A 19,587-nucleotide genomic window follows, 5' to 3' on the forward strand; every position below is an offset into this window, starting at 1 on the left:
ACAAAGACTTAGAACGGTGCCGGTATAAAGAGCCAGTGTCCCTGAGGGGAGCTGTGTGCAGGGGGCACTCCAGGTGCTCAGCGGGCGTGGAATGGGGCAGCTGCAGTGAATGGGGGGGGTGGGGGCAGAGTAGGTCCCTGGCGGCCTCCAGGTGTGCTCTGACCTCAGAGTCCTCTGAGGGGCAATATCTTGGGTTGCCTCCCTGCCACTCTCCCTCCCCAAAAGCAGCCAGCCTGGGCTAGACTCAGCCTCCCTTTAATGGAAGTCATGGGGCCTTTGACACATGGATCAGCTTGACCAGAGAGGTGTGGCACAGGGAGCCGGTCAGGATGCTGTCCTCTGCCACGGTCCCGAGAAAGGACAGCTGTGCCGGCAAGGGGGCTCAGAAGATGTCAGGGACGATGTAGTCAGTGTAAACGCCGTCGATCAGCCCCGCCCCATTGTTGTGGACGAACCAGCATGTCACCTCAGCCCCGTGCCGGGGGTTCTTGCTGTAGTCTTTCTGCAAGCCCCTGGGGAGATACAGAAAGCTGGGGTTACCTTCGGGACCCCCCACAGGAAGCCCACTCCACCCCTGTGACACCTGGAGGAAGGCCCCGACCAATGACGGGAATGCCAAGGGCAGACATACTGGGAGAGCAGCCACCTACCTGGTGACCGTCAGTTGGTGGCTCTTTACCAGCATCGTGGCATCTGTCTTTGTGGGGTCGGAGCCCGGGTGGGGGTCAGAGACTATATAATCAATGGGGTGGAAGAACTGTCCTGGAAGGGCACATTGGAAGCAGCAGTTATCCTGGGGGGCCCGGGGCTCAGCAGGTGCTCACTGGGGGGTCACAGACTGGCCTGAATGCTTGTCTTTTTAAGGGCGGGACTGTATCTGATACGGTTTGGCATCGGAAGCCACCCCTTTGGCATCGAAAGCAGATTTATTGGCAGCCGGTTATACCTCCCACCTTCTTGGACTAATTCGGCAAGAACCTGGCTGGGGAGAGAGTCCTAGGGGTAGGTGCCCCCAGACAGCAAGTGCTACAGGAAGGCCACCAGGAGAAGCAGTGGGCCAGTGAGTCACCCCACCCAGGGGGCCTCGGGGATCTGGTCTGTTTGGACCTTGCTGCTAATCGGACCTCTCCCTGCTCGCCCCCAGGCCCACTTAAGGTGAAGTTTCACCTTGTGTTTGATCACAGCCTTTCTGAGGGACGAGACCCTGAGCAGGACCAGCCTTGTTTGGAGCTCTGAGCCTGGATGGCCGAGTCGGAGAAGGGCCTGCCCTGGTGACCAGCTGCAAGTCTGAGCCATGGTGAGCCCCCTGGCTGCCACAGTGCACCCCACTACCTCTGCCTGCCCAGCTGGTTACCTAGCAGCCCGTGTGTCCGAGCCGACATCCGGTGACTATCCAGCACGTAGAAGCCCAAGAAGTCCTGGTGGACGGCACTGCCCTTCCACACCCGGTGCAGGACAACCTCAAACGTGCCCCCATCTTCCACAGCCACCACCAGGTTCCTCTTCCTGTTGATGGTCACTACCACCCTGCAGGGCAAGGTGGCCGTGAGGGCAGGTGCAGCTACACCGCACGCCTCTCCGTGCAGCTGCCCTGCTCCTCTTGGATCCAGCTGTCATGAGCACCACGCCCCCACTCCCAGATGGAGGGCTGTTGCCTGCTACATGCTGCTATGGGGGGGGGGGGCTTACAATGTGCTGGGCACTGTGCCAAGCCCTCCATACAAACTGCATCATTTGTTCTCACTCTGATCCTGTGAAGCTCAGAGAGGGTCAGGGACTTGCCCAGGTCCAGGCCACACAGTTGCTAAGCAGTAAAGGCAGGACTTGGACTCCAGCTTCTCTAATATCAAAGTCCGTGTTCTCTGACTGCACCTCATCATCTGTGTCCTCCACACTGGACTCTGCTCTCTCCTTCCTAAAGCTCTGCTGCCCAGCATCAGCTCTGGTACTTGGTAGAGTTTGGAGAATGAGTGAGTGGAGGAAGGAACAAACAAAAGCACAAGCTGTGCTAAGATAAGTGCTGAAAGAGAAGCCCAGAGAGCTCGAGTCCAGCGGAAAAGAGATGAGGTGGGTTTCAGGGAATAGGTGGCCTTGGCGCTGGGCCCCGGACGTGGGTTGGCTTTGTTTGGTGGTGATGAAAATGGACCGCCGGGCAAGGGCACGCAGGCAGCCGGGCCTGGAGCGAGGGTCCAGGAGCGGAGGGAAACGGGGGTGTGGTCCACAGGGCCCAACAGGTCTGCCCAGCCCACACGGAGGCCACACGGATGACATTCACTGACGTAGCTCAGGGGACGAGGGCCCGGCAAGCTCAGGCAGCTGAGCTGGCTCTGGGGCTTCCTGCCTTATCCCTCCCCAGGCCTCCCCCCACCTGCCGCCCCCCGCCCCCCCCCCCCCCCCCCCCCCGCCAGGCCCAGGCCCCAGCCTGGTTACTCATGCTGCCGCAGTGAAGCCTGGTCCTTCCAGGAGAACACGGGTCCACCCGAGCCAGGGTTCAGCGTAATGTTGTGAGGGGTCACCTCCAGCTGAAAGCCTGTCGTGGGGTTCACAATCCCCAGCCGCCCAAAGTACGTGCCCTGGTGCTGCCCAGGGCTCCCAGCTCTGTTGCCGATGAGCTGCCCATTCACAGAGAAGCCTGCAGGAGGGTGAGGGGCCATCCGGGTCAGGGAGGGGCCAGCTCTCGCTACATGCCTGCCAGCCTGCCTTTGCTCATGCCGTGCCCCCCTCCTGGGAGACACCCACACTCCACACTGGCTTTGAGGCTCCCCCCTCACCAGGGGGCCTTCGGCATGAGTGGAGGCCACACAGCACTTCTCCCTCCCCACTCCTACAGGGCTAACTACCTACTGCTTAGCCCTTGCTTCTGGGCCCCCAGGGCAGGGGTCTTGTCTCCCCGAGGATAGGACTTGGGCGTGCTCCTTCTCTGTCGCCCTGATCCCTGACCCAGGAGCAGGGCACAGAGGCCTCCTCCCAACTGAGCAGCCCTCAGCCCCCTTCTTGCCTTCACTATCCCAACACGGCATGTCTCATGCTCTCAAATGGTCATCTGAGAATTTGTTTGCCTGTCTGTCTCCCTTGGCCAAACTGCAGGAGCACAGGGACTTTGGCTCAGTCCCTACTGCACCTGTAGCCCCTAGGAGGTGCTCAACAAATCCTTGCAGACCGCCTGATCGGACTGGGAGGGAGGCAGGGAGAGAGTGGCCCACAGACAGTCGGACAGGGAGCACTGCTGGAGGAGGGACTCGGGCTCCCTCAGCCAAGCTGAGGGGGAAGGCAGGGCAGGATTACTCCAGAATTTGCAGAACTCGGTACAAAATGAAAGTGAGGGGACTTCACTCAAAAACTGTTAAGAACTTCAAGACAACTAGAGCAGAGCATTAAACCGAGCATGGGCCCTTCTGAGCACAGGGTCCTGGGTGCCTGCAGGGGTCACACGTCCAAGAGCAGGTGCCATCTAGGGCCCAGGCAGGTCGATGGGAGAGAAGGAGGAGGGTTGAGCTCAGCCAGGTGGCCGGGGCCCAGGCTGTGGGAAGTGGAGGCCATGGACACTGTCGTGTCGGTGGCTACCAGCGAGGGCGCAGGAGTGCAGCCCCACCCTGTCTGGCAGAGGCCGTGAGGTCACGAGTACCTGTGTCCGGGTCCTGCACCAGGCTGAGGATCACACCGGGCTCCTCATTGATATTGAAGCACAGGGTATCCTCCTTCTGGGGCACGTGGATGAGGAAGTGGGGGTCCGTGTCCACTGGGGGCATAGCATGGAGTCCGTTAGATTGGGCATCGGGCAGGTGGGCTGGGGCCGGCCAGGAGCAGGGCAGGGGTGTCCCTCACGCCCTCCCCAGAACTCGCCTCCGGTCACTTGGTTTGGCAACTGCTGGATGTCGGCACTGGATCCAGTCGGGGAAGGCTGTGAAGCCGGCAGCTTGAACGCTGGCGGGAGGGAATGGCACTTAGGAGGATGGTACCCCACTTCCCTGGGGCTGCGGGCTCCTTTTCCCAGCCCCCCCAGGCGGCAGGCCTGAGCCCCAGAGCAGGAGGGCCCCGAGCCCCTGATGCCTGCCGGTGAGCCAGCCCCCCCGTCTGTCCCCTCCGTGGGGCCCTGGCGGAGCTGTGGCATAAGGGGCCTCAGGCCGGGTCAGGGGGCTGTCGCGAGGGTCCCGGGGGGAGGCGGTGAGCGAGCCTCCTGCTGTCCGTCGTTTCCTCCGCAGGCCAACGCGGCGGCTCAGGGCTGAACGGGCCGCCTGAGGGGCGCCGGGAGAGGTAGAGACGCGTGGCGGTGGGGCGCTGCCACTTACTCTTTCTGTGTCCCACCATCTCTGCGGAGGACACACGTGGGCCAGCGTCACCCCCACCACGCCCTGCAGGCCCGGGCCTCGCTCCCCGAGGCACCCTGGGCCCGGAGCCGCCGCGGCCTCGCCGACCCTCCCCTGGGCACCCGGCCCGGCCGCGCAGACGCAGGCTCCCGGGGGCAGCGGCGAGGTTGGGGGCCGAGCTGCCTGCAGGGCCCCAGGAGCGCCTCCCGAAGACCGGCCCGGTTTAAAAACTCACCCAAGGGCAGGGCATCTGGAAGGGAGAGAAAGGGAAGAGTTAAAGGCCCGAGGACTGGGGCCCCCAGAGCCGCCCCGCCCGCGCCCGGCCGAGCCCTACCCTCGGGGGGCTTGTCGACCACGGGCTCCAGGCCGTCCTCGTCCGCCAGGCCCCTGATGGTCATGGAGGTCAGCGGGGTCACGAACTGGTAAGCCAGCGACATCTGCAGCGCCTTGGCCGCCGCGTCGGCCTTCTCCTTCCCCTCCAGCTTCGTCCTGAGAGACGTGCACCGGCTCCAAGCCCCGCGGCCAGCCCACGGCAGCCTGGCCTCCTGGCCCGCTCGCTCGCTTGTTCGCTCCCTCCCTCGGCGGGCACCTGTGGGGCCCCTCCGTGCCCCTGGCCCGTGGCTGCCTTCAAGGGCCTCATGACCTAAAGCCCTCCCACCGGGGAAACCTGGAGATTATCGGGGTTGGCGAATGTGCCTCAGAAAGACACAGACAACCGAATGGCTGTGAGATTCTGGGCAAGTGGTCTAACTTCCCTGAGCCTCCACATGCTCATCTTTGAAATGGACATAATGAGGAGCCTCCCCTGCAGGTTGTGCGGACTAACCAAGCATGTCTGTACACTGGAGCCCATGGAAAGGGCGGCGTCCTGCTGCCCTGCGGCTCCTGGCGGGGGGTGGGTGGGGTGGCAAACTGTGACCTGCCCACCCTGTTGACTAACTGGTTGATATTAACTCAGTGAGCAAAGCCAAAAGCCAGTAAATCTGACCTGCCCCCAAACTCCAAGGCCCAGATATGCCCCTTCTCCGTTCACCTCACTGGTTCAGAGGCCCTGGGGTCCACCCTTACTGCAGGGGTCATACCGCTTGGCCAGGAGCTCCTGGATGGTGAGGTAGGCCCAGAGCCGTTCAATGTGGTTCTCCAGCATGTGGCCCCGCTCCCGGAGCAGTTTCTTCATCTTTTCCTCATCCACCAGGCAGGTCATCTTGAATTCTTGGCCCTCCTGAAGGTCACGATGGGGAGGCCGTGTGACCGTGAGGAGCACAGCCCCAGTATATCTGGGCTCTGCAGTTCATCCCCTGTGCCACCCTTCCCTGAGCCTTCTCTCCTCACCCTCTGTCCTCCCTTCATCCTGCAAACATGGCTAAGCACTCTCATGGGGCAAATAGGCCTTGGCTCTGGGGATGCCAGGGATGGGAGGACCAGGCCCGCCCTCCTGAAGTTACTCTCTCTGGGAGAGGCCATCAGGCAGCCAGCTGTTTCCACCACGTTCCACTTCTCCAAAGGCCCACCACATACCCACACACAAATGCTACTCTCTCCCCAGCCTTAGTAACTGGGACTCACTCACTGAGGGCATCCCACATACCAGGCACCATGCAGCACAGTGCAGAGATTATTTTGTTTGCTCCACACAACTCACCAGTGCTACAGACAGGGAAACTGAGGCCTGGAGAGGAGGACCCATTTGCTTAAGGTCACCTAGCTGGTCAGGGTGGAGCCAGGGTCCAGCTCAGCTTTCCTTACCCAAAGTCCCGGTTCTGAACCTTTGACCACACAACAAGGTGTGAATCCACCCCTGCAGTCAGGGTCCAGGTCTCTTCTGCATATGACCCATGGCGTGCACACACGCACACACACGCATCCCACTCTGGCACAAAGCTGGGTGTAGTCAGGAAGTGTTTAGAAAAAGGCTGATGAGTGAAGAGGCTGGCCTCTTGCTGTCTCATGCCTTGGATGGGGCATCATGTAAGGGGTAACAGGTGATCCATTTTTGGTCAAGGGACCACAACTAATCAAGGCCATTTGGGCCCCATTCCAGCCCAACCAGGGATGCCAGCATGTGTGGGAATGTTCAGGCCTGGGGGTGGGGGAGGGGGAGACGGGCATGGTGCTGGAGGGGAGGCACTGCTCTGCAGAAAGAGAGGCCTGGGTCAAGGGGAACAGGGGTGGAGAACAAGTGTGGATTTGAGCCTCTGAGCACTGCCTGACCTCTCCACCCACCACCGCCCACCGTTTACCCCATGGGCCAGCACGTCAGCCTTGAAACTGCTCAGTTTGTGGTCAGCGATGCGCCCAGCTACCATGATCTCGGAGCCTTCGTAGTACTGTTTATGGCGGTGCTGGGTCAGATCTGAGATGGTGTCCTGGGGGTAGAGCAGCTCCACGTCCACCAGTAGGGGGTTGGCGACCTGGTCGTAGAAACCCTGCAGGCGGAGGTGGGGCACAGCCTCAGAGCTGATGGGTCACCCTGGGCACCCAATGGGGAAACCCACTCACGAAGTGGGGTGTTGGGATCCCCACTTTGCAGATGGAATTGCAGGCTCATAGAGTTAAGCCAACTGGTTTGAGGTCACGCAGCTGATTCAAACTGCATTCTAGAGCTTTATCTGCTCCTTTGCATGGATGGGCAAAAAGCTGCCAAGGCCGAGCTCCCCATAGCATGCCGTTGGTGGTGCACTGTGGGACGAAGGGGGTAGGAGGAGACCTGCAGCTGCTGGGCGGCGTCGTGGTCTTCATAAATTCTCTGGGCCCGTCCGTTGTTCTCCATGGACATGACATCCAGGAAGTTAAAGTCCACGTTGTCACCAAAGCCCAAGTTGTAGAGCGGGAACTTGCCCCGGATGGCGTTGCGGACGTTCTTGAGGATTTGGGAACGGTCTGTCACCCCTGCAGCCATACACCCAGGCAGTGACAGAATACTGACTCACATGTAGGCCAAAAGGGGTCTTTGGAGCCCACTCCCTGAGCCCGAGTGTCCAAGTGTCTGTGGCTCAGACCCCCGATCTCCTGTCTCCACCAGCATCTTGAGGCAAAGTCTCCCATTGGCTCCCTGGGCAAATGCAATAGCTCCTGATAGCCCCTGTGAACTTGCCAATCTATATGGATCCATCATAAGCAGGTGGTATTCCGCCCTAAACCCTCCCATAAGTCATTGCCGTGGCCTGCGGGGCCCTGCCGACCTTCCCACCGTTGCTTCACTCATTCTGCATATGCCTGCTGTTCTTAGGCAGGCCCTGCCATTGTACACACCTTTTGCTTTTTTGCTCAAGCTGCTCCCTCTGCCAGAGATCCCTTCCTACTTCTCTTCTCCTCCTTCCAGCCTGAGCTCAAGGGTCACCTCCTCCAGAAAGCCTGCTGGGACCCTTATCCTGCAGCCTCCTGGCACCCTGTTCTTTCAGGGCCCTCAACAGAGTGACTGCTCCTGGAGACCTCCCCCAGTGGACCCTATGCTCCTTAACGACAGAGGTGAATCTTGTTCTCTTGGTTTCTCTTCTTGGTTCCTAGCCCTATGCTTGGCACGCTGTTGGTGCTGAATACATAGTTCATTAAATTCAACCTAGGAATCCTGCCTAACATCCTGGGATCTGTGCAATGCTGTGTCATACAGATACTTCCCCAGTTACCCAATTCAGCATAGAAGTATACCTTGTAACTCCTGCAGACTTTATGGTCTGGACTCTGTCTTTAGATCAGGGCTTGACTTTGCCCAGAGCCTCTTGCCCCCCTACAGCATCTGCAGTGGTTGGATTTCCAAGCTCAGCTTGAATGCCTTCAGCAACAAAGATATCACCGCCTCCCAACACAGGCCTCAAGGTGCTTACCCTCTGTGGGCTCGCCGTCTGTCAACATGATGAGAACTGAGGCATGGTTGCTGAGTTTGGGAAGGTTCTTTTGAGCTTGGTTCAAGATTTCAATTCCCCGGAGCAAACCTCCATTCAGGTTTGTGGCTGCAAAGGAAGGACAGTAGGCCAGTGTATGCCCTCATTCTAAGGGGACAGAAGTGACACCAAAGCGGCTCAAGACCCCTGCCATTACCCCCAGCCAGGAAGAAGTGCTTCACGAAGTCTTGAGCCGCTCGCAGATTGGCAGGGGATGCCTGCACCAGTGAGCCTTTCCATGATTGCACTTCAGACCCAAAGAGGACCAGATCAAAGTAGTCCCCTGGCCGCATGTCCCCCAGGATTTTAAGGAGCGCCTCCTTGGTCTGTAATGACAGGATAGTCAGTGGAGGGACATGGCTCCAGGAAAGTGCCTCCGGTCAGCTCCAGATACCCATTGGAGAGATCCACAGGACAGAGGTACACAGTGGACAAGTGGGAGGGGATGGACGGGACAGCCAGGTGGTGCCAGGAGAGGAGTGTCTTATGGAGCTCTGGGGTTGGAGGAGGGGACAGAGAAGGCAAGGGGACCCAGCATGGGGGGAAAAGATGACCAGGACCTCAAACAGGGCAACTTCAAGAAAGAGGATCATAGGGGACTCAATTTCTAAAACTCTGCTGGTGGAGCCGTAGCATTCAGAGCACTGTGGACAGTGGGCTGTACCTGTGGCCAGATGGCTCTCTGTGGACAGCCACGATTGTCCCGGGCATGGTCAGTGTACAGCTTCAATCTTTAAGCACCCCCATCACTAGACCCACAACCCCACGGGCACTGTGTATCATTCCCATTGTGCTATTGAGGAAAAGTGAATCCATTTGCCATGGTTGTACGGTAAAGAAGCGGCTGATGCCAGAGCCTGACTTCTGGGGTTTCCTGTCAAATCACCCTGCCTCTGACCAGGAGCAGAAGTCCCAAACCCAGACTCTGACAACAACACCAGCGTGATATGGGGGTGGGGGGTGGGGGCTGGGGTGCTGGGGCTGAAGAAGCTATTTCTGGGGAAACTATCTAAAGCCACAGTTTACCTGTTTCACTTTCTGGCCTTCCATGGAGGTGCTAATGTCAATCACAAAAACCACGTTCTTGTTCATGTTCGTCAGGTTTTGGGGAGCAAAGAAGTGGGCAAAGTGGTTATTGGCAACCTGAAACACAAGGGAGCAGGTGAGGCCCTTGTTATAAGCACCCTTGCCTGTCCTCTGAGTCTCGGGACTGGAAGCTTCAGGCTCACCAGGAGGTCACAGAGTTGGTCTCGATTGACATCGTAGGTCACCTTGAAGTCCCCATTCAGCAAAGATGTGGAGCATGTGGGGCAGGATTGCTGCTGACTCACAGTAGGGTGGAAAAGGACACGACCCTGGGAGGGTGGAGGGTGTGAGGCATTACTGGATCCTGTGGCTGCAATCAGGGTGTTTGCAAAGTCAACATAAGAGATGTGTGTGTGTGTGTGTGTGTGTGTGTGTGTGTGTGTGTTGCCTGGGCATAGAAATGAGTCTGGCGGGCCCTTCACCCAGCTGCTGAGAGCACACACCCATAAGGTGGTAGGAGAGAAGACCCGTCCCTTTGCTTATATGCTTCTGAATCATTGGGCTTTTCTACAATAAGCATCACCACTTTGGGTACAAAATAGTAGCAGTATGAGAACAAGAGACATCGGTCAACTTAACTGTGGAGTGAAAAACCAAGGCCACAACAGTGCTGGCAGACAGACCCCGTGACCACCCCTGCTGGCAGACAAAGAGCAGAGGCGTGGAGGGACTCAGGATGGAAGCTAAGGTCTGGTTTGACTTGGTGTTGGTGCTTGAGAAATTAGGGATGGTTTTTACTCCATACTTTTTTAGACTTTTGTGACTTTCTACTTTTTCCTTAAATACTTTTTAATTTTTACTTTTCATTCAATTGTTATAAAAGTAAGATATACCAGGGGCACCTGAGTGGCTCAGCAGTTGGGCGTTTGCCTATCACTCAGGTTGCAATCCTGAGGTCCTGGGATTGAGTCTTGCATTGGGCTCCCCGCAGGAAGCCTGCTTCTCCCTCTGCCTATGTCTCGGCCTCTCTCTGTGTGTCTCTCATGAATAAATAGATAAAAATCTTTTTTAAAAAGTAAGATATAGGGATCCCTGGGTGGCTCAGTGGTTTAGCACCTGCCTCCAGCCCAGGGCATGGTGCTGGAGACCCGGGATTGAGTCCTACATCAGGTTCCCAGCATGGAGCCTATTTCTCCTTCTGCCTGTGTCTCTGCCTCTCTCTCTGTGTGTCTATCATGAAAATAAATAAATAAAATCTTTTAGAAAAAAAAGTAAGATATACTCATCAAAAACTCCTCACAAAAAAAAAAAAAAAAAAAAGTATTATTAGGAAGACACAGATCCATCCCTTGGTCCCCTACTAAAAGCAAGCATGTTTGCAAACACTCTGGGTATCCTATTTTGTTTTAAAAGGAGCCCCTCCAAAACTGTAAGAAGCATTTCCTTCACATGAATTATGAAGGAATCACTACCAAAGGTAGGTGGGAACCAAAGAGTTTGTGTGTAGCTCCAGCTGAGGGCAAGTTAGGGAGCAGGGCACTAGCTGGGTATCACCCACCCATATGCCACACTCCTCCAGGACCTGGGCATGGGGTAAGCATGTGACTTTGGGAATTCCTGCAAATGAGAGGTATGTGACAACTGGTAGGTGTCCAGGTAGACCAAAGGCCTTCCCAAACTTAGTTCTGTTTCCTAGAGCCCTGAGGCTTAAGATCCAAACTGCAACAGCATCTCAGGTTTCTTTGTGTGCCCTATATTTCCCTGAATGCTATCCCAAGGGTGTGACATGCCAAAGAGGAAACTGGGACTCAAGCAAGTCAGCAGCTCACCCCAGACCACACAACCAGCATGGGTGCTTCCCCAGCCTTGGCACACAGGGTTTTGCTAAGTAGCTCTGAGAACCAGGAGTGCTGAGTTCCCTGGGATACCAACCAAAAAATGCCTACATCCCTCACTAGGGCAGCCTGTAGCCCCTGCCTGGTTTCGAGGCCAAGCCTGGGCACTCCGTGAGGGGTTGGGCCAGGCTGAGAAGTCCAGGGGCCTGCCACCACCCCCAGCCATCCCCACACACCTGTTTTCCTGAGAAGGACTTCTTGACGAGTTGGCTTGCCAGGTCATTGGAGAGGAAGGAGGCATGGGCGTCCAGCTTGCTGATCCCTTGAGGCTCAAAGATGTCCACGTCGATCTGTATCATTGAAGTCCCCAGGCTCTCATTGAGGCCACCATCAAGACTCAGCCAAGAACCAACCTGTGTTCTGGCCACCTAACTATGTGCTGTACCCACCTAGCCCTCAGCACAGGGCCTGGCATGTTGTACACACTCCAAAAATATAGGCCAAATGAGAGTGTGCATGCCTGGGTCCCTCAACTCGGCCACCACTGAAGTGCCAGTGACAATCACACCACCTTGGGCTGCTCAGGACTTCCTGGTCTACCAACTACCTGGACATTCAGTATCTCTCTTGATCCTTGGGGCAGCTCTGGGATATGCAAGAAGCCCCCATTTAAGATGAGCAAGCCAAGGCTCAGAGAGGAAGAAGAGGCTGGAGGGTCCAGGTAGCTCCCTAATCACGAAGAGCCCGCTAGAGCCCATCCAAGGAGTCAGTCCCCTTCCTGTGCACTCAGGCCTGGGATGGCACATGGTGCGCTCCGAGCCAGGGTTCAGAGCCATGGCAAAAGAGAGGCAGGAGCCCTGATCCCAAGATGGCTCCTTTGCAAACCATCACCCACAATCTACCTCAAAATGGTGCACCAGCTGCTTGGGCTTGACTTTGATGACAATGTCATACTGCATGAGTCTTCGCTTCAGCACCTCCTCATAGGTCAGCCGGAAGGTGGCCTTGCTCCGGGGCCCAATGGTGAGGTGGATGGTGAATTGCTCCATCGTTCTCCCTGAGGCCCTGGACATACCACCAGTGGCCACAACAGATAGACAAATGATGAGTGACATGTGGGTCCTTGTCACCTAAAGCATGGCCCTCAGAATCAATCTCTTTCTGCTAGTCCCCAGTTTCCTTGCTCCTCACCCTTGTCTTAGCTGGTCAGTCAGGGTCAGGGCCCGAGGACAGGGCCCCCTGCTCCCAGAGGCTGGTCCAGGTGATAGGCAGGTCAGCACCAGCCTTGCCCAGGGCACCTGCACCAGCATTTGGGTTATGGAAGTTTGCACATTTCGTATCAGCCTGGGGCTATTGCCCAGCCAGGACCACCTTGCAGCCCTCACCTCTGCCTTGGCTGGGGAAGGCATCACCAGAGTCTGGCCCAGCAGGGCCCAGGACTCACCTGACAAGGCCAGCATTCTCTCCAGAGATGGCGGCTTTTCGGTACTGCTTCCATGCGGTCACTTTGTCCTTTATGTCTCCAATGAATGCGCTTCCATCTGCTGTGCTACAGGGAGTGGGGGGAGCCCTCAGGGGGAGTGCCCTGCCCCCACCACTCAGGTCCTACATGTTGGAGGTGCTCCTAGCCCAGACCCTGAGAAGGCCCTGTGCTGCTGAGCACTCGCAGGAGGCATCTCCCGCCACCTCCCACTGCCCACAGAGTTGTCCAGGGACCCCACGGCAAGGTGAGCAGCCACAGCCACAGAATCCAACAAGAGATCTCGGTGCAGGCCTTTGCTCCTCTGGCCCTGTGCTGAAAGGATACTGTTGGAGGCCCCACTCTGTTCTCCAAGACAGGAGCCCAGACAGACCTAAGTGGCTTCCCCATCCCCTCTGAGCCAGAGCCTATGGCCCTTCAGGAATGAAAGAGATAGTCTGCCCTGTCTGGCCACCCTGAGCCATGATTTGGGTCTGGGTCTGGTGAAAGGACAGCTCTGGGTGTGGGAGAGTCAGGCAGGGCACACACATGGCAAAGTCGCTGATGAAGGCCGTCTTGGGGATTTCCACATCGAAACTTATTTCCTTGGCTTCATCAGCATTGTTGACCACCTGGCTGGTGATGACATAGTGGGCGAAGCGAGAGGTGACTTTGCAGGTGACTTTCAAACTCCGGATGGTCACACCATTGACAGCCTAGAGTGAGATGTGAGGGGGCTGTGGTGGGAGGAGGAAGGGGGGCCTCTGAGCCAGTGAAAGACCCCCATGTTGTGTGGAGGCTCAGCACCCAGCTCAGAGGTCAGGTGCCCAAAGAACAGACCAGATGTCCCAGGAAGACTCATTCTTTCCTCTCTGTGGGAGACCAAGCAGTGGGGTGTGAAAGCCCCCATTTCTGGGAAATGGAATCCCTCTGCCCAGGGCACCGATAGAAGGGCACCCTCTGAAGCCCGGGGGGAAAGCAGGTTGTAGCGTGGCCCCACTGCAGACCCCTTTGCAGAGACTCTCACTCACTGTGTCCAAAGTCTGTCGCTTCTGTAAAACAAAACCAGGACAAGTATGAGTGGGAATGTGCAGGGGACCATAGCTTATCTGGTGGTGGTGGGGGGGGTAGTGGGACACAGTCTGTGTCCTCTGGTCTCCAACCTCACCTCCCCTACACTGTGTGGATGTCACCTCTCCAGTCCGCGGTGGTCAAGGTGGGGGTAGGGGTGGGCCCAGCCCCCGGGGTGAGAGTCTTGTGTCCATTCTGGGCCCACTCCAGCCCAGCTGCCTGATTCTGGCCTGAGGGTTTACCCACGTACCTTGTTGACTTTGGGCCTGCCTGTGGGTGAACCCTGAGTGGGCATGCCCTGCAGGACGAGGAGGGAGGCCAGGTACACGCACAGTAGCGCCCGCAGCCCCATGGCGCCGTCCATGGTCCCAAGACTCCTGCTACCTCGTCACTTTGCTCAGACTGTTAATCAATAAAGTGCTGGATAAACATGGATTAAACATTAGACAAGGTGAAGGCAAATATTACAATTGGGGGGATCAAAATTTAGCCGTGGAATCCTTCTCCTTGGGGGGATTCCCAGCTGTGTAAACTCATGACTCAGACTGTGCCCCGTTGTATGCGGCTGCACTCAGCCGACGCGGACGGCGAAGACCCCGATGGCTCATCTGATCCTGGGTCTGACCCAGGTGACACCCGTAATATGGCGACATGTGTCAAGAAGCCACAGTTGAAAGTGGACTTCTAAAGTTTGTTAGGTGTTAGTTTCAAAATTCCTTCGGTATCAGCAAACTTTTCACAGTCCCACTCGCGGGCGGGGGGCAGGTGGTGCCGCTTACCAAGTGTCTGCCCACTCCCACAATTCTGGCGGTGCCAACCCCAGCGGTAGCTCTGCCAGAGGCAGTGTGGGCAGTCCTGGGGATACGTAATGGGCCACCTGTGCTTTAGGACAGTTGCTTCACCCCTCTGGACCATCTCATCCAGATTTGGAAAGAATACAAGTAAGCCTCATTGTTCCTCCACCTGGGCAGGGATGCCTGGCAGGTAAAGGGGAGGCAAAGACGAATACTGAGTTTTCATAATGGATGGCTGAGTAGGTGCCACTCATTGATCTAAGCCCTTTGCTGTCGGATTTTCTCCTCGTGGTGTCCCTGGGACATTTGTCCCACAGCAGGCAACAGAACAGGTATTCAAACCCAGATCTTTCAGACTCCAAAGCCGAAGCCTATCACGTAATGATGGAAATGCCCTCCGTGTTATTAGGAAGAAAGGAGAAGCAGAGTTGAAAACCCCAGGGACCCTTTCTGGATTTTCAATTTTTTAATTTTTCTGCCCAAACTCTCCCTGTTTCCCACAAGCCACTGCACACAGGGCAGACATGGCCCCAGTCAATCGACTCTGTGGGTGGGATGTGCTGGCTGCCGTGACCCTGACAGGGTGAGGGGGCCCAGAAGCCACTTTGATGTCTGTTTGCTTGTCTTGGACTTTGTCTCACAGAGCAGCTTCTGGGAAAAAGTTTATCCTCCCCAGGCCAGAATGACCTTCTGGTCTGTTTTCTGGCCTTTGTGGAAGATGAGATGGATCAACATTGCATTTGAGGTTCTGTTGATTTCCCTGCGCAAGAATCAGCCAAGCCCTGAGGCAGGTTGGGCATGGTGCCAGGCACCAGGACACCACAGTGATGAACTCCAGTGCCTCGCTGTGTTTAGCAACCTGGTGCATTGGGAAAAGGAGCCGAGAACTCAAAGGAAGCCCAGTGAGTGTCAGGAGTGTCAGAAGCTAAAAGAGCATGAAGGAGCCGAAGTAAAAAAAAAAAAAAAAAAAAAAAAAACGGAAGGAGCCGTAGTAATCTGGAAATGGCGGAGCTCACTCCCGTAGGGCTTAGAGGAAGGCTCCTGGAGAAGGGGCCTGAGAAATAGAGCAGCCCTTGGGCAGGGGGGGAGGAAGGAGAGGGAGAGAAAGCAGATGGGTGGGTGTGAAGTATGCTTGGAGAAGTCGTGGTTGTCTGCACGATGGAAGCAGGAGTTGATGAAGAGGGTGGCGAAGGTGGCCTGGAAGTCCTTTGGGACCAGTCTGTCACAGAGGTCTGAAAGTGGCCAATTTTTCACTTGGAAAACACTAAAGATCTTTTGGGCAGGGGTGTGATAAGATCAAGACTGGACTGTTGGGAGATGGCCAGGACCAAGCTTGGTTCATAGAAGGATCAAGAAATACATTTGTGTGGCTTGGGGAGAAGAGAGAGGGTCTGGGGAAAGTTAAAGGTGACTAGTGCCTGGCCAGCTTCTCAACATCTTTTGTGTCCTACCTCATGTACTGCTCACAACTACCCCCAAGAGATGGATACCATTACTGCTCCGATGTTAAAGATGGAGAGGTTGACTCACCCCGTGGATGTGGAAGGTGGTGAATGGGTGGACAGAGAGCAGGTGAGGTTGCTGAAGATTGAGCCTGAGGGCCTGGCTGGTGCTGTTGGTGCAAACGGATGACACATAAGACATAGCCCGCTCTGAGTTCCATCCATATAGCAAACTGCCTGCTTGATTTGTTCATGGCTCCTCAATCTGCTATGTCCAAACTGAACTCCTGACTTTCCGTCCCCCTCACACACTCCACCACCAACCGTGGTCTTCCCCTCTTGTTGTCCACCCCCGTAAAGGCCATCACTGTCCATCTAGACATCCAAGCCAGAAAGCTGGGTGACATTCTGGGTGGCTTCTTCCCCTAGGTTCTCCACCCTTCACCCTCCACCTCTGACTCCCTTAAACATCTTTCTAATCCATTCACTTCTCTCCAAATCCCCAGTCACCACCAAGGCCAAGCCACCCTCATCTCTCACCTACATGGTTGTTCCCCGTACTTCCACTCTACTCCTACAGTTTAATCTCTGGCAGCAGCCAGAGTCATCATTTTATTTTATTTTATTTTTTTTAATTATTTATTTATTTATGATAGTCACACACAGAGAGAGGGAGAGGCAGAGACACAGGCAGAGGGAGAAGCAGGCTCCATGCACCGGGAGCCCGACATGGGATTCGTTCCCGGGTCTCCAGGATCGCGCCCTGGGCCAAAGGCAGGCGCCAAACCGCTGCGCCACCCAGGGATCCCCAGAGTCATCATTTTAAAATGTTGATCTGCTTGAGACCTTTCCCTATCTTACACATTTCCTGTCCTGAGTAGTCTGGCTCCTGCTGACCCCTCCATCTCACCTGGCCACGCCTCCCTGGGGTCGCTCAGCTTCAACCACAGAGACTTTTTCCCAATTTTCCAATACTTGGAGCCAAGTAACTACAGGGGTTTTAGGAGTGAGCAAGCCATAAGCCTTCCAGAACGTTGTTTTGGTGTTGACCAATGAAAGACAAAATTGCAAGCTGCAAAATAAAACATGTGCATTTATTTGGGGTCTTAGGGAATGCAATCCGAGAGACACAGATTCCACCAAAATCAAAAACAAGCTCTGGAGAGACAGAGGAGTTTAGAGTTTTTAAGGAAGAAAGAGAGCATTTACATAAGTTGCTTTGAACAAAATGTTATTGGTGCTGATATAACTTTAGTTACGCTAATCTATATGGGATTGATTGCCAGGGCTAGTGTTAGGCAGAAAGTCCATTCATGTCCATTTTACCACGGAGCAGATGCCTTGGCTTTTAGCGGAATTTAGCAAAAATTCTGAGAATTTCAGAGAGAAGACATGCATAGGCTCTACTTCCTCAACATCCTCAATGTCCCCCTGGCTCCTTAAATAACCCTGTTAGCAATGTTGACTCCAATTTATTCTCTCCATTAGCAGGAGTTTCTTAACTTCCCAAAGATTTGATTTTCTTAACTGTAAAATGAGGATGATAATAGTACCAGTCTCACAGGGTGGATAGAAGGATTAAAGGAGCTAATGTTCTTGTCTCTAAGAAGGAAGTGGGGATTAACTGGGAAAAAGCATGAATTAACTTTCTGGGGGCAATAGTATTATTAAAAATGAAACAACAAGCCCCAGATGGAGTCATATACCCCCTCACCCAGGCCCCCCAAACATCAAACCCAGACTTTATTACAGTTTCAACCAAACCCAAGAATGTGACCTTCTAATGGTCAACCTGAAATTTCCTGATCAGCACTAGTGAGATAATCTGTACAATTAAAATCCCTGCCACTTTCTACCCCCCCCCCCCAAAAAAAAGAAGATGCCCTGGCCTGAAACTTTCAGGAGTAACTGAAAGCTATTTCTTCTCTCTCTCTTTTCTTTCAGTAATCACTTCCTTCTTCTATCTTCCTTCCAGTAAAAACTTTTCCATCTTGAATAACCCCTTAGAGTATCTCTCTACTTGCTAAATACGATGCAGCTCTATTCACATATGGCTTAATGGAGTCATGTAGATCTTCACATTTACTTGGTTGAATTTCTATTCTTTAAACTTCCCCATTCTCAACAAACAGGGGCGATATTGCCCCCAACTGGGCAAAAATTGGTTCTTGGATGTAGCAAAATGTTCCATTGCAAGGGGGATGGATTCCAAGTCCTTGAGAAAGAAGCTCCAGTGTCACAGGAGACACACATGTATTTATCTGATTGGGACAAAGGGAGGGTTTAGGCAAATGCTCTAGAAAAGAACAGGGAAATGTCAGTTGGATCAAACAACAAATTCTCTGGGCAGCTTTGAACTTTCACACACGGGTCTTTTAAGGAGGGTCCTCTGACAGACACTACATTCAGCTGTTAAACCGTGCCAGAATCTGATCAAGTTACAGTGCAAGGGGGTTGGATGATGATGAGAGTTCTTGGGATAATGATGAGAGAGTTCTTTGGTTGGGATGATGATGAGAGTTGTTGGGATGATGATGCTGAGAGTTCTTTGGTTGGGATGATGATGATGATAATTCTTTGGTTGGGATGATGATGAGAATTCTTTGGTTGGGATGATGAGAGTTTTTGGTTTGGATGATGATGAGAGTTCTTCTTTGCATTTAATGCGCAAGCTGAAGCGGTTAGGGGTGAAGGGTACGGATATCTTGAGTTGTTTTTGTTTGTTTTTAATATTTTATTTATTTATTCATGAGAGACACAACACACACACACAGAGGCAGAGACACAGGCAGAGGGAGAAGCAGGCTCCATGCAGGGAGCGGGACGCGGGACTCGATCCCGGGTCTCCAGGATCACACCCCGGGCTGCAGGCAGGCGCTAAACCGCTGCGCCACCGGGGCTGCCCTTGGGTTGTTTTTGAAATGCATGCAAATAAGCTGGATTCCTAGATGCACACATTAACCGTTGTGTGACGTTACTTGTGGAATCGAGTCTGTCATCCCTCCATCAGAACGGGAGACTCAGGAGGAGAGGGACGTTGTCGGCCCGGCACACGGTAGGCGCACGGCCAATAAAACGGCTTGTACAATGAATGACCAATACTTCCAAAGCGCTTAGATCAATACGTGGAATCAAGCTTCCGGGATTTCATTGTCCCGGCCACCGGAAGTTCCCGGTGGGGGAACTGAGCCGCTCTGGCCGCGGCGAGCCTGGACTCTATGGCGGGTCCTCCCGGCCGGCGGAACCCCTCTGGCCGCCCGGCGCTGAGGCTCGGTGGCGGGTGCTTCCGGGCGGCGGGAGCATGCGCGGTGCGGCGCTGGCCGGGATCGCTATGGCAGCGGCGTTGCTGTGGGCCCAGGCTCCGCGCTCCGGTCGGGGCCCGACAGTCTCAGCGGCGGCCGGCACCGCGGCCCCTTGGGCATGAGCGCGGTGTCCCGCCACGGCCCGCGACTCTGGCCGCCGCTGTCGCCGCATCTCAGCTTTGGGCCGGCGCCGGGAATATGCCCCTGGCCGCCTACTGCTACCTGCGAGTCGTGGGCAGGGGCAGCTACGGGGAGGTGACGCTCGTGAGGCACCGGCGGGACGGCAGGCAGGTCGGCGGGGTTGGGGCCCGCAGCGGGTGGAGGGCCGCCGTCCGCAGGCTAGGCCCCGGGTGGCCTGAAGGGGACACACCTCGGATGTCACTTCTTCAGGGAAGCCGCCCATACCACCGAGAGTAGGCCAGGCCGTACTGTAAGACGCGCCCCAAACTCCCTGTAATACCTTTACGGCA

The 19,587-nt window shown here is 55.4% G+C and overlaps 2 protein-coding genes across 17 annotated transcripts in view; one reads left to right on the forward strand and one right to left on the reverse strand.

The window, feature by feature from the left end:
• Positions 1–239: 239 nt before the first annotated feature.
• On the reverse strand, positions 240–13,990 carry ITIH1 (inter-alpha-trypsin inhibitor heavy chain 1). Of its 3 annotated transcripts, XM_077858572.1 has the most exons (22): positions 13,830–13,990; positions 13,540–13,560; positions 13,058–13,224; positions 12,494–12,598; positions 11,952–12,114; positions 11,286–11,399; positions 9,418–9,543; positions 9,215–9,331; positions 8,346–8,514; positions 8,132–8,257; positions 7,015–7,196; positions 6,548–6,733; positions 5,390–5,529; positions 4,642–4,796; positions 4,543–4,557; positions 4,290–4,310; positions 3,844–3,924; positions 3,626–3,739; positions 2,431–2,632; positions 1,355–1,527; positions 651–762; positions 240–512 (listed from the first exon to the last, which is right to left on the reverse strand). In XM_077858572.1, the coding sequence occupies exons 1-22, from the start codon at positions 13,941–13,943 to the stop codon at positions 383–385; spliced, it is 2,733 nt and encodes a 910-aa protein (XP_077714698.1). In that variant the 5' UTR covers positions 13,944–13,990; the 3' UTR covers positions 240–382. The 3 variants fall into 3 exon arrangements, with proteins under 3 accessions (XP_077714698.1, XP_077714699.1, XP_077714700.1); XM_077858573.1 differs by lacking the exon at positions 4,290–4,310; XM_077858574.1 differs by lacking the exon at positions 13,830–13,990 and having other exon boundaries at positions 12,494–12,593.
• Positions 13,991–19,132: 5,142 nt separating this feature from the next.
• NEK4 (NIMA related kinase 4) overlaps positions 19,133–19,587 on the forward strand; it is a 34,683-nt gene continuing 34,228 nt past the window's right edge. For 9 of the 14 annotated variants that reach the window (XR_013357864.1, XR_013357863.1, XM_077858624.1 and 6 more), the window contains exon 1: positions 19,134–19,408. Coding sequence is in view for 10 of the 14 variants with exons in the window: in XM_077858624.1 (XP_077714750.1) it covers positions 19,316–19,408 (93 nt within the window). In the remaining 4 variants the exon portion in view is untranslated. Of the gene's footprint in view, positions 19,409–19,587 lie in introns of all 14 variants that reach the window. The other 5 variants (XM_077858621.1, XM_077858622.1, XM_077858630.1 and 2 more) reach the window with 2 other exon arrangements.

Source organism: Canis aureus, chromosome 19 (assembly GCF_053574225.1).
Source record: "Canis aureus isolate CA01 chromosome 19, VMU_Caureus_v.1.0, whole genome shotgun sequence".
Classification (NCBI taxonomy): Eukaryota; Metazoa; Chordata; class Mammalia; order Carnivora; family Canidae; genus Canis; species Canis aureus.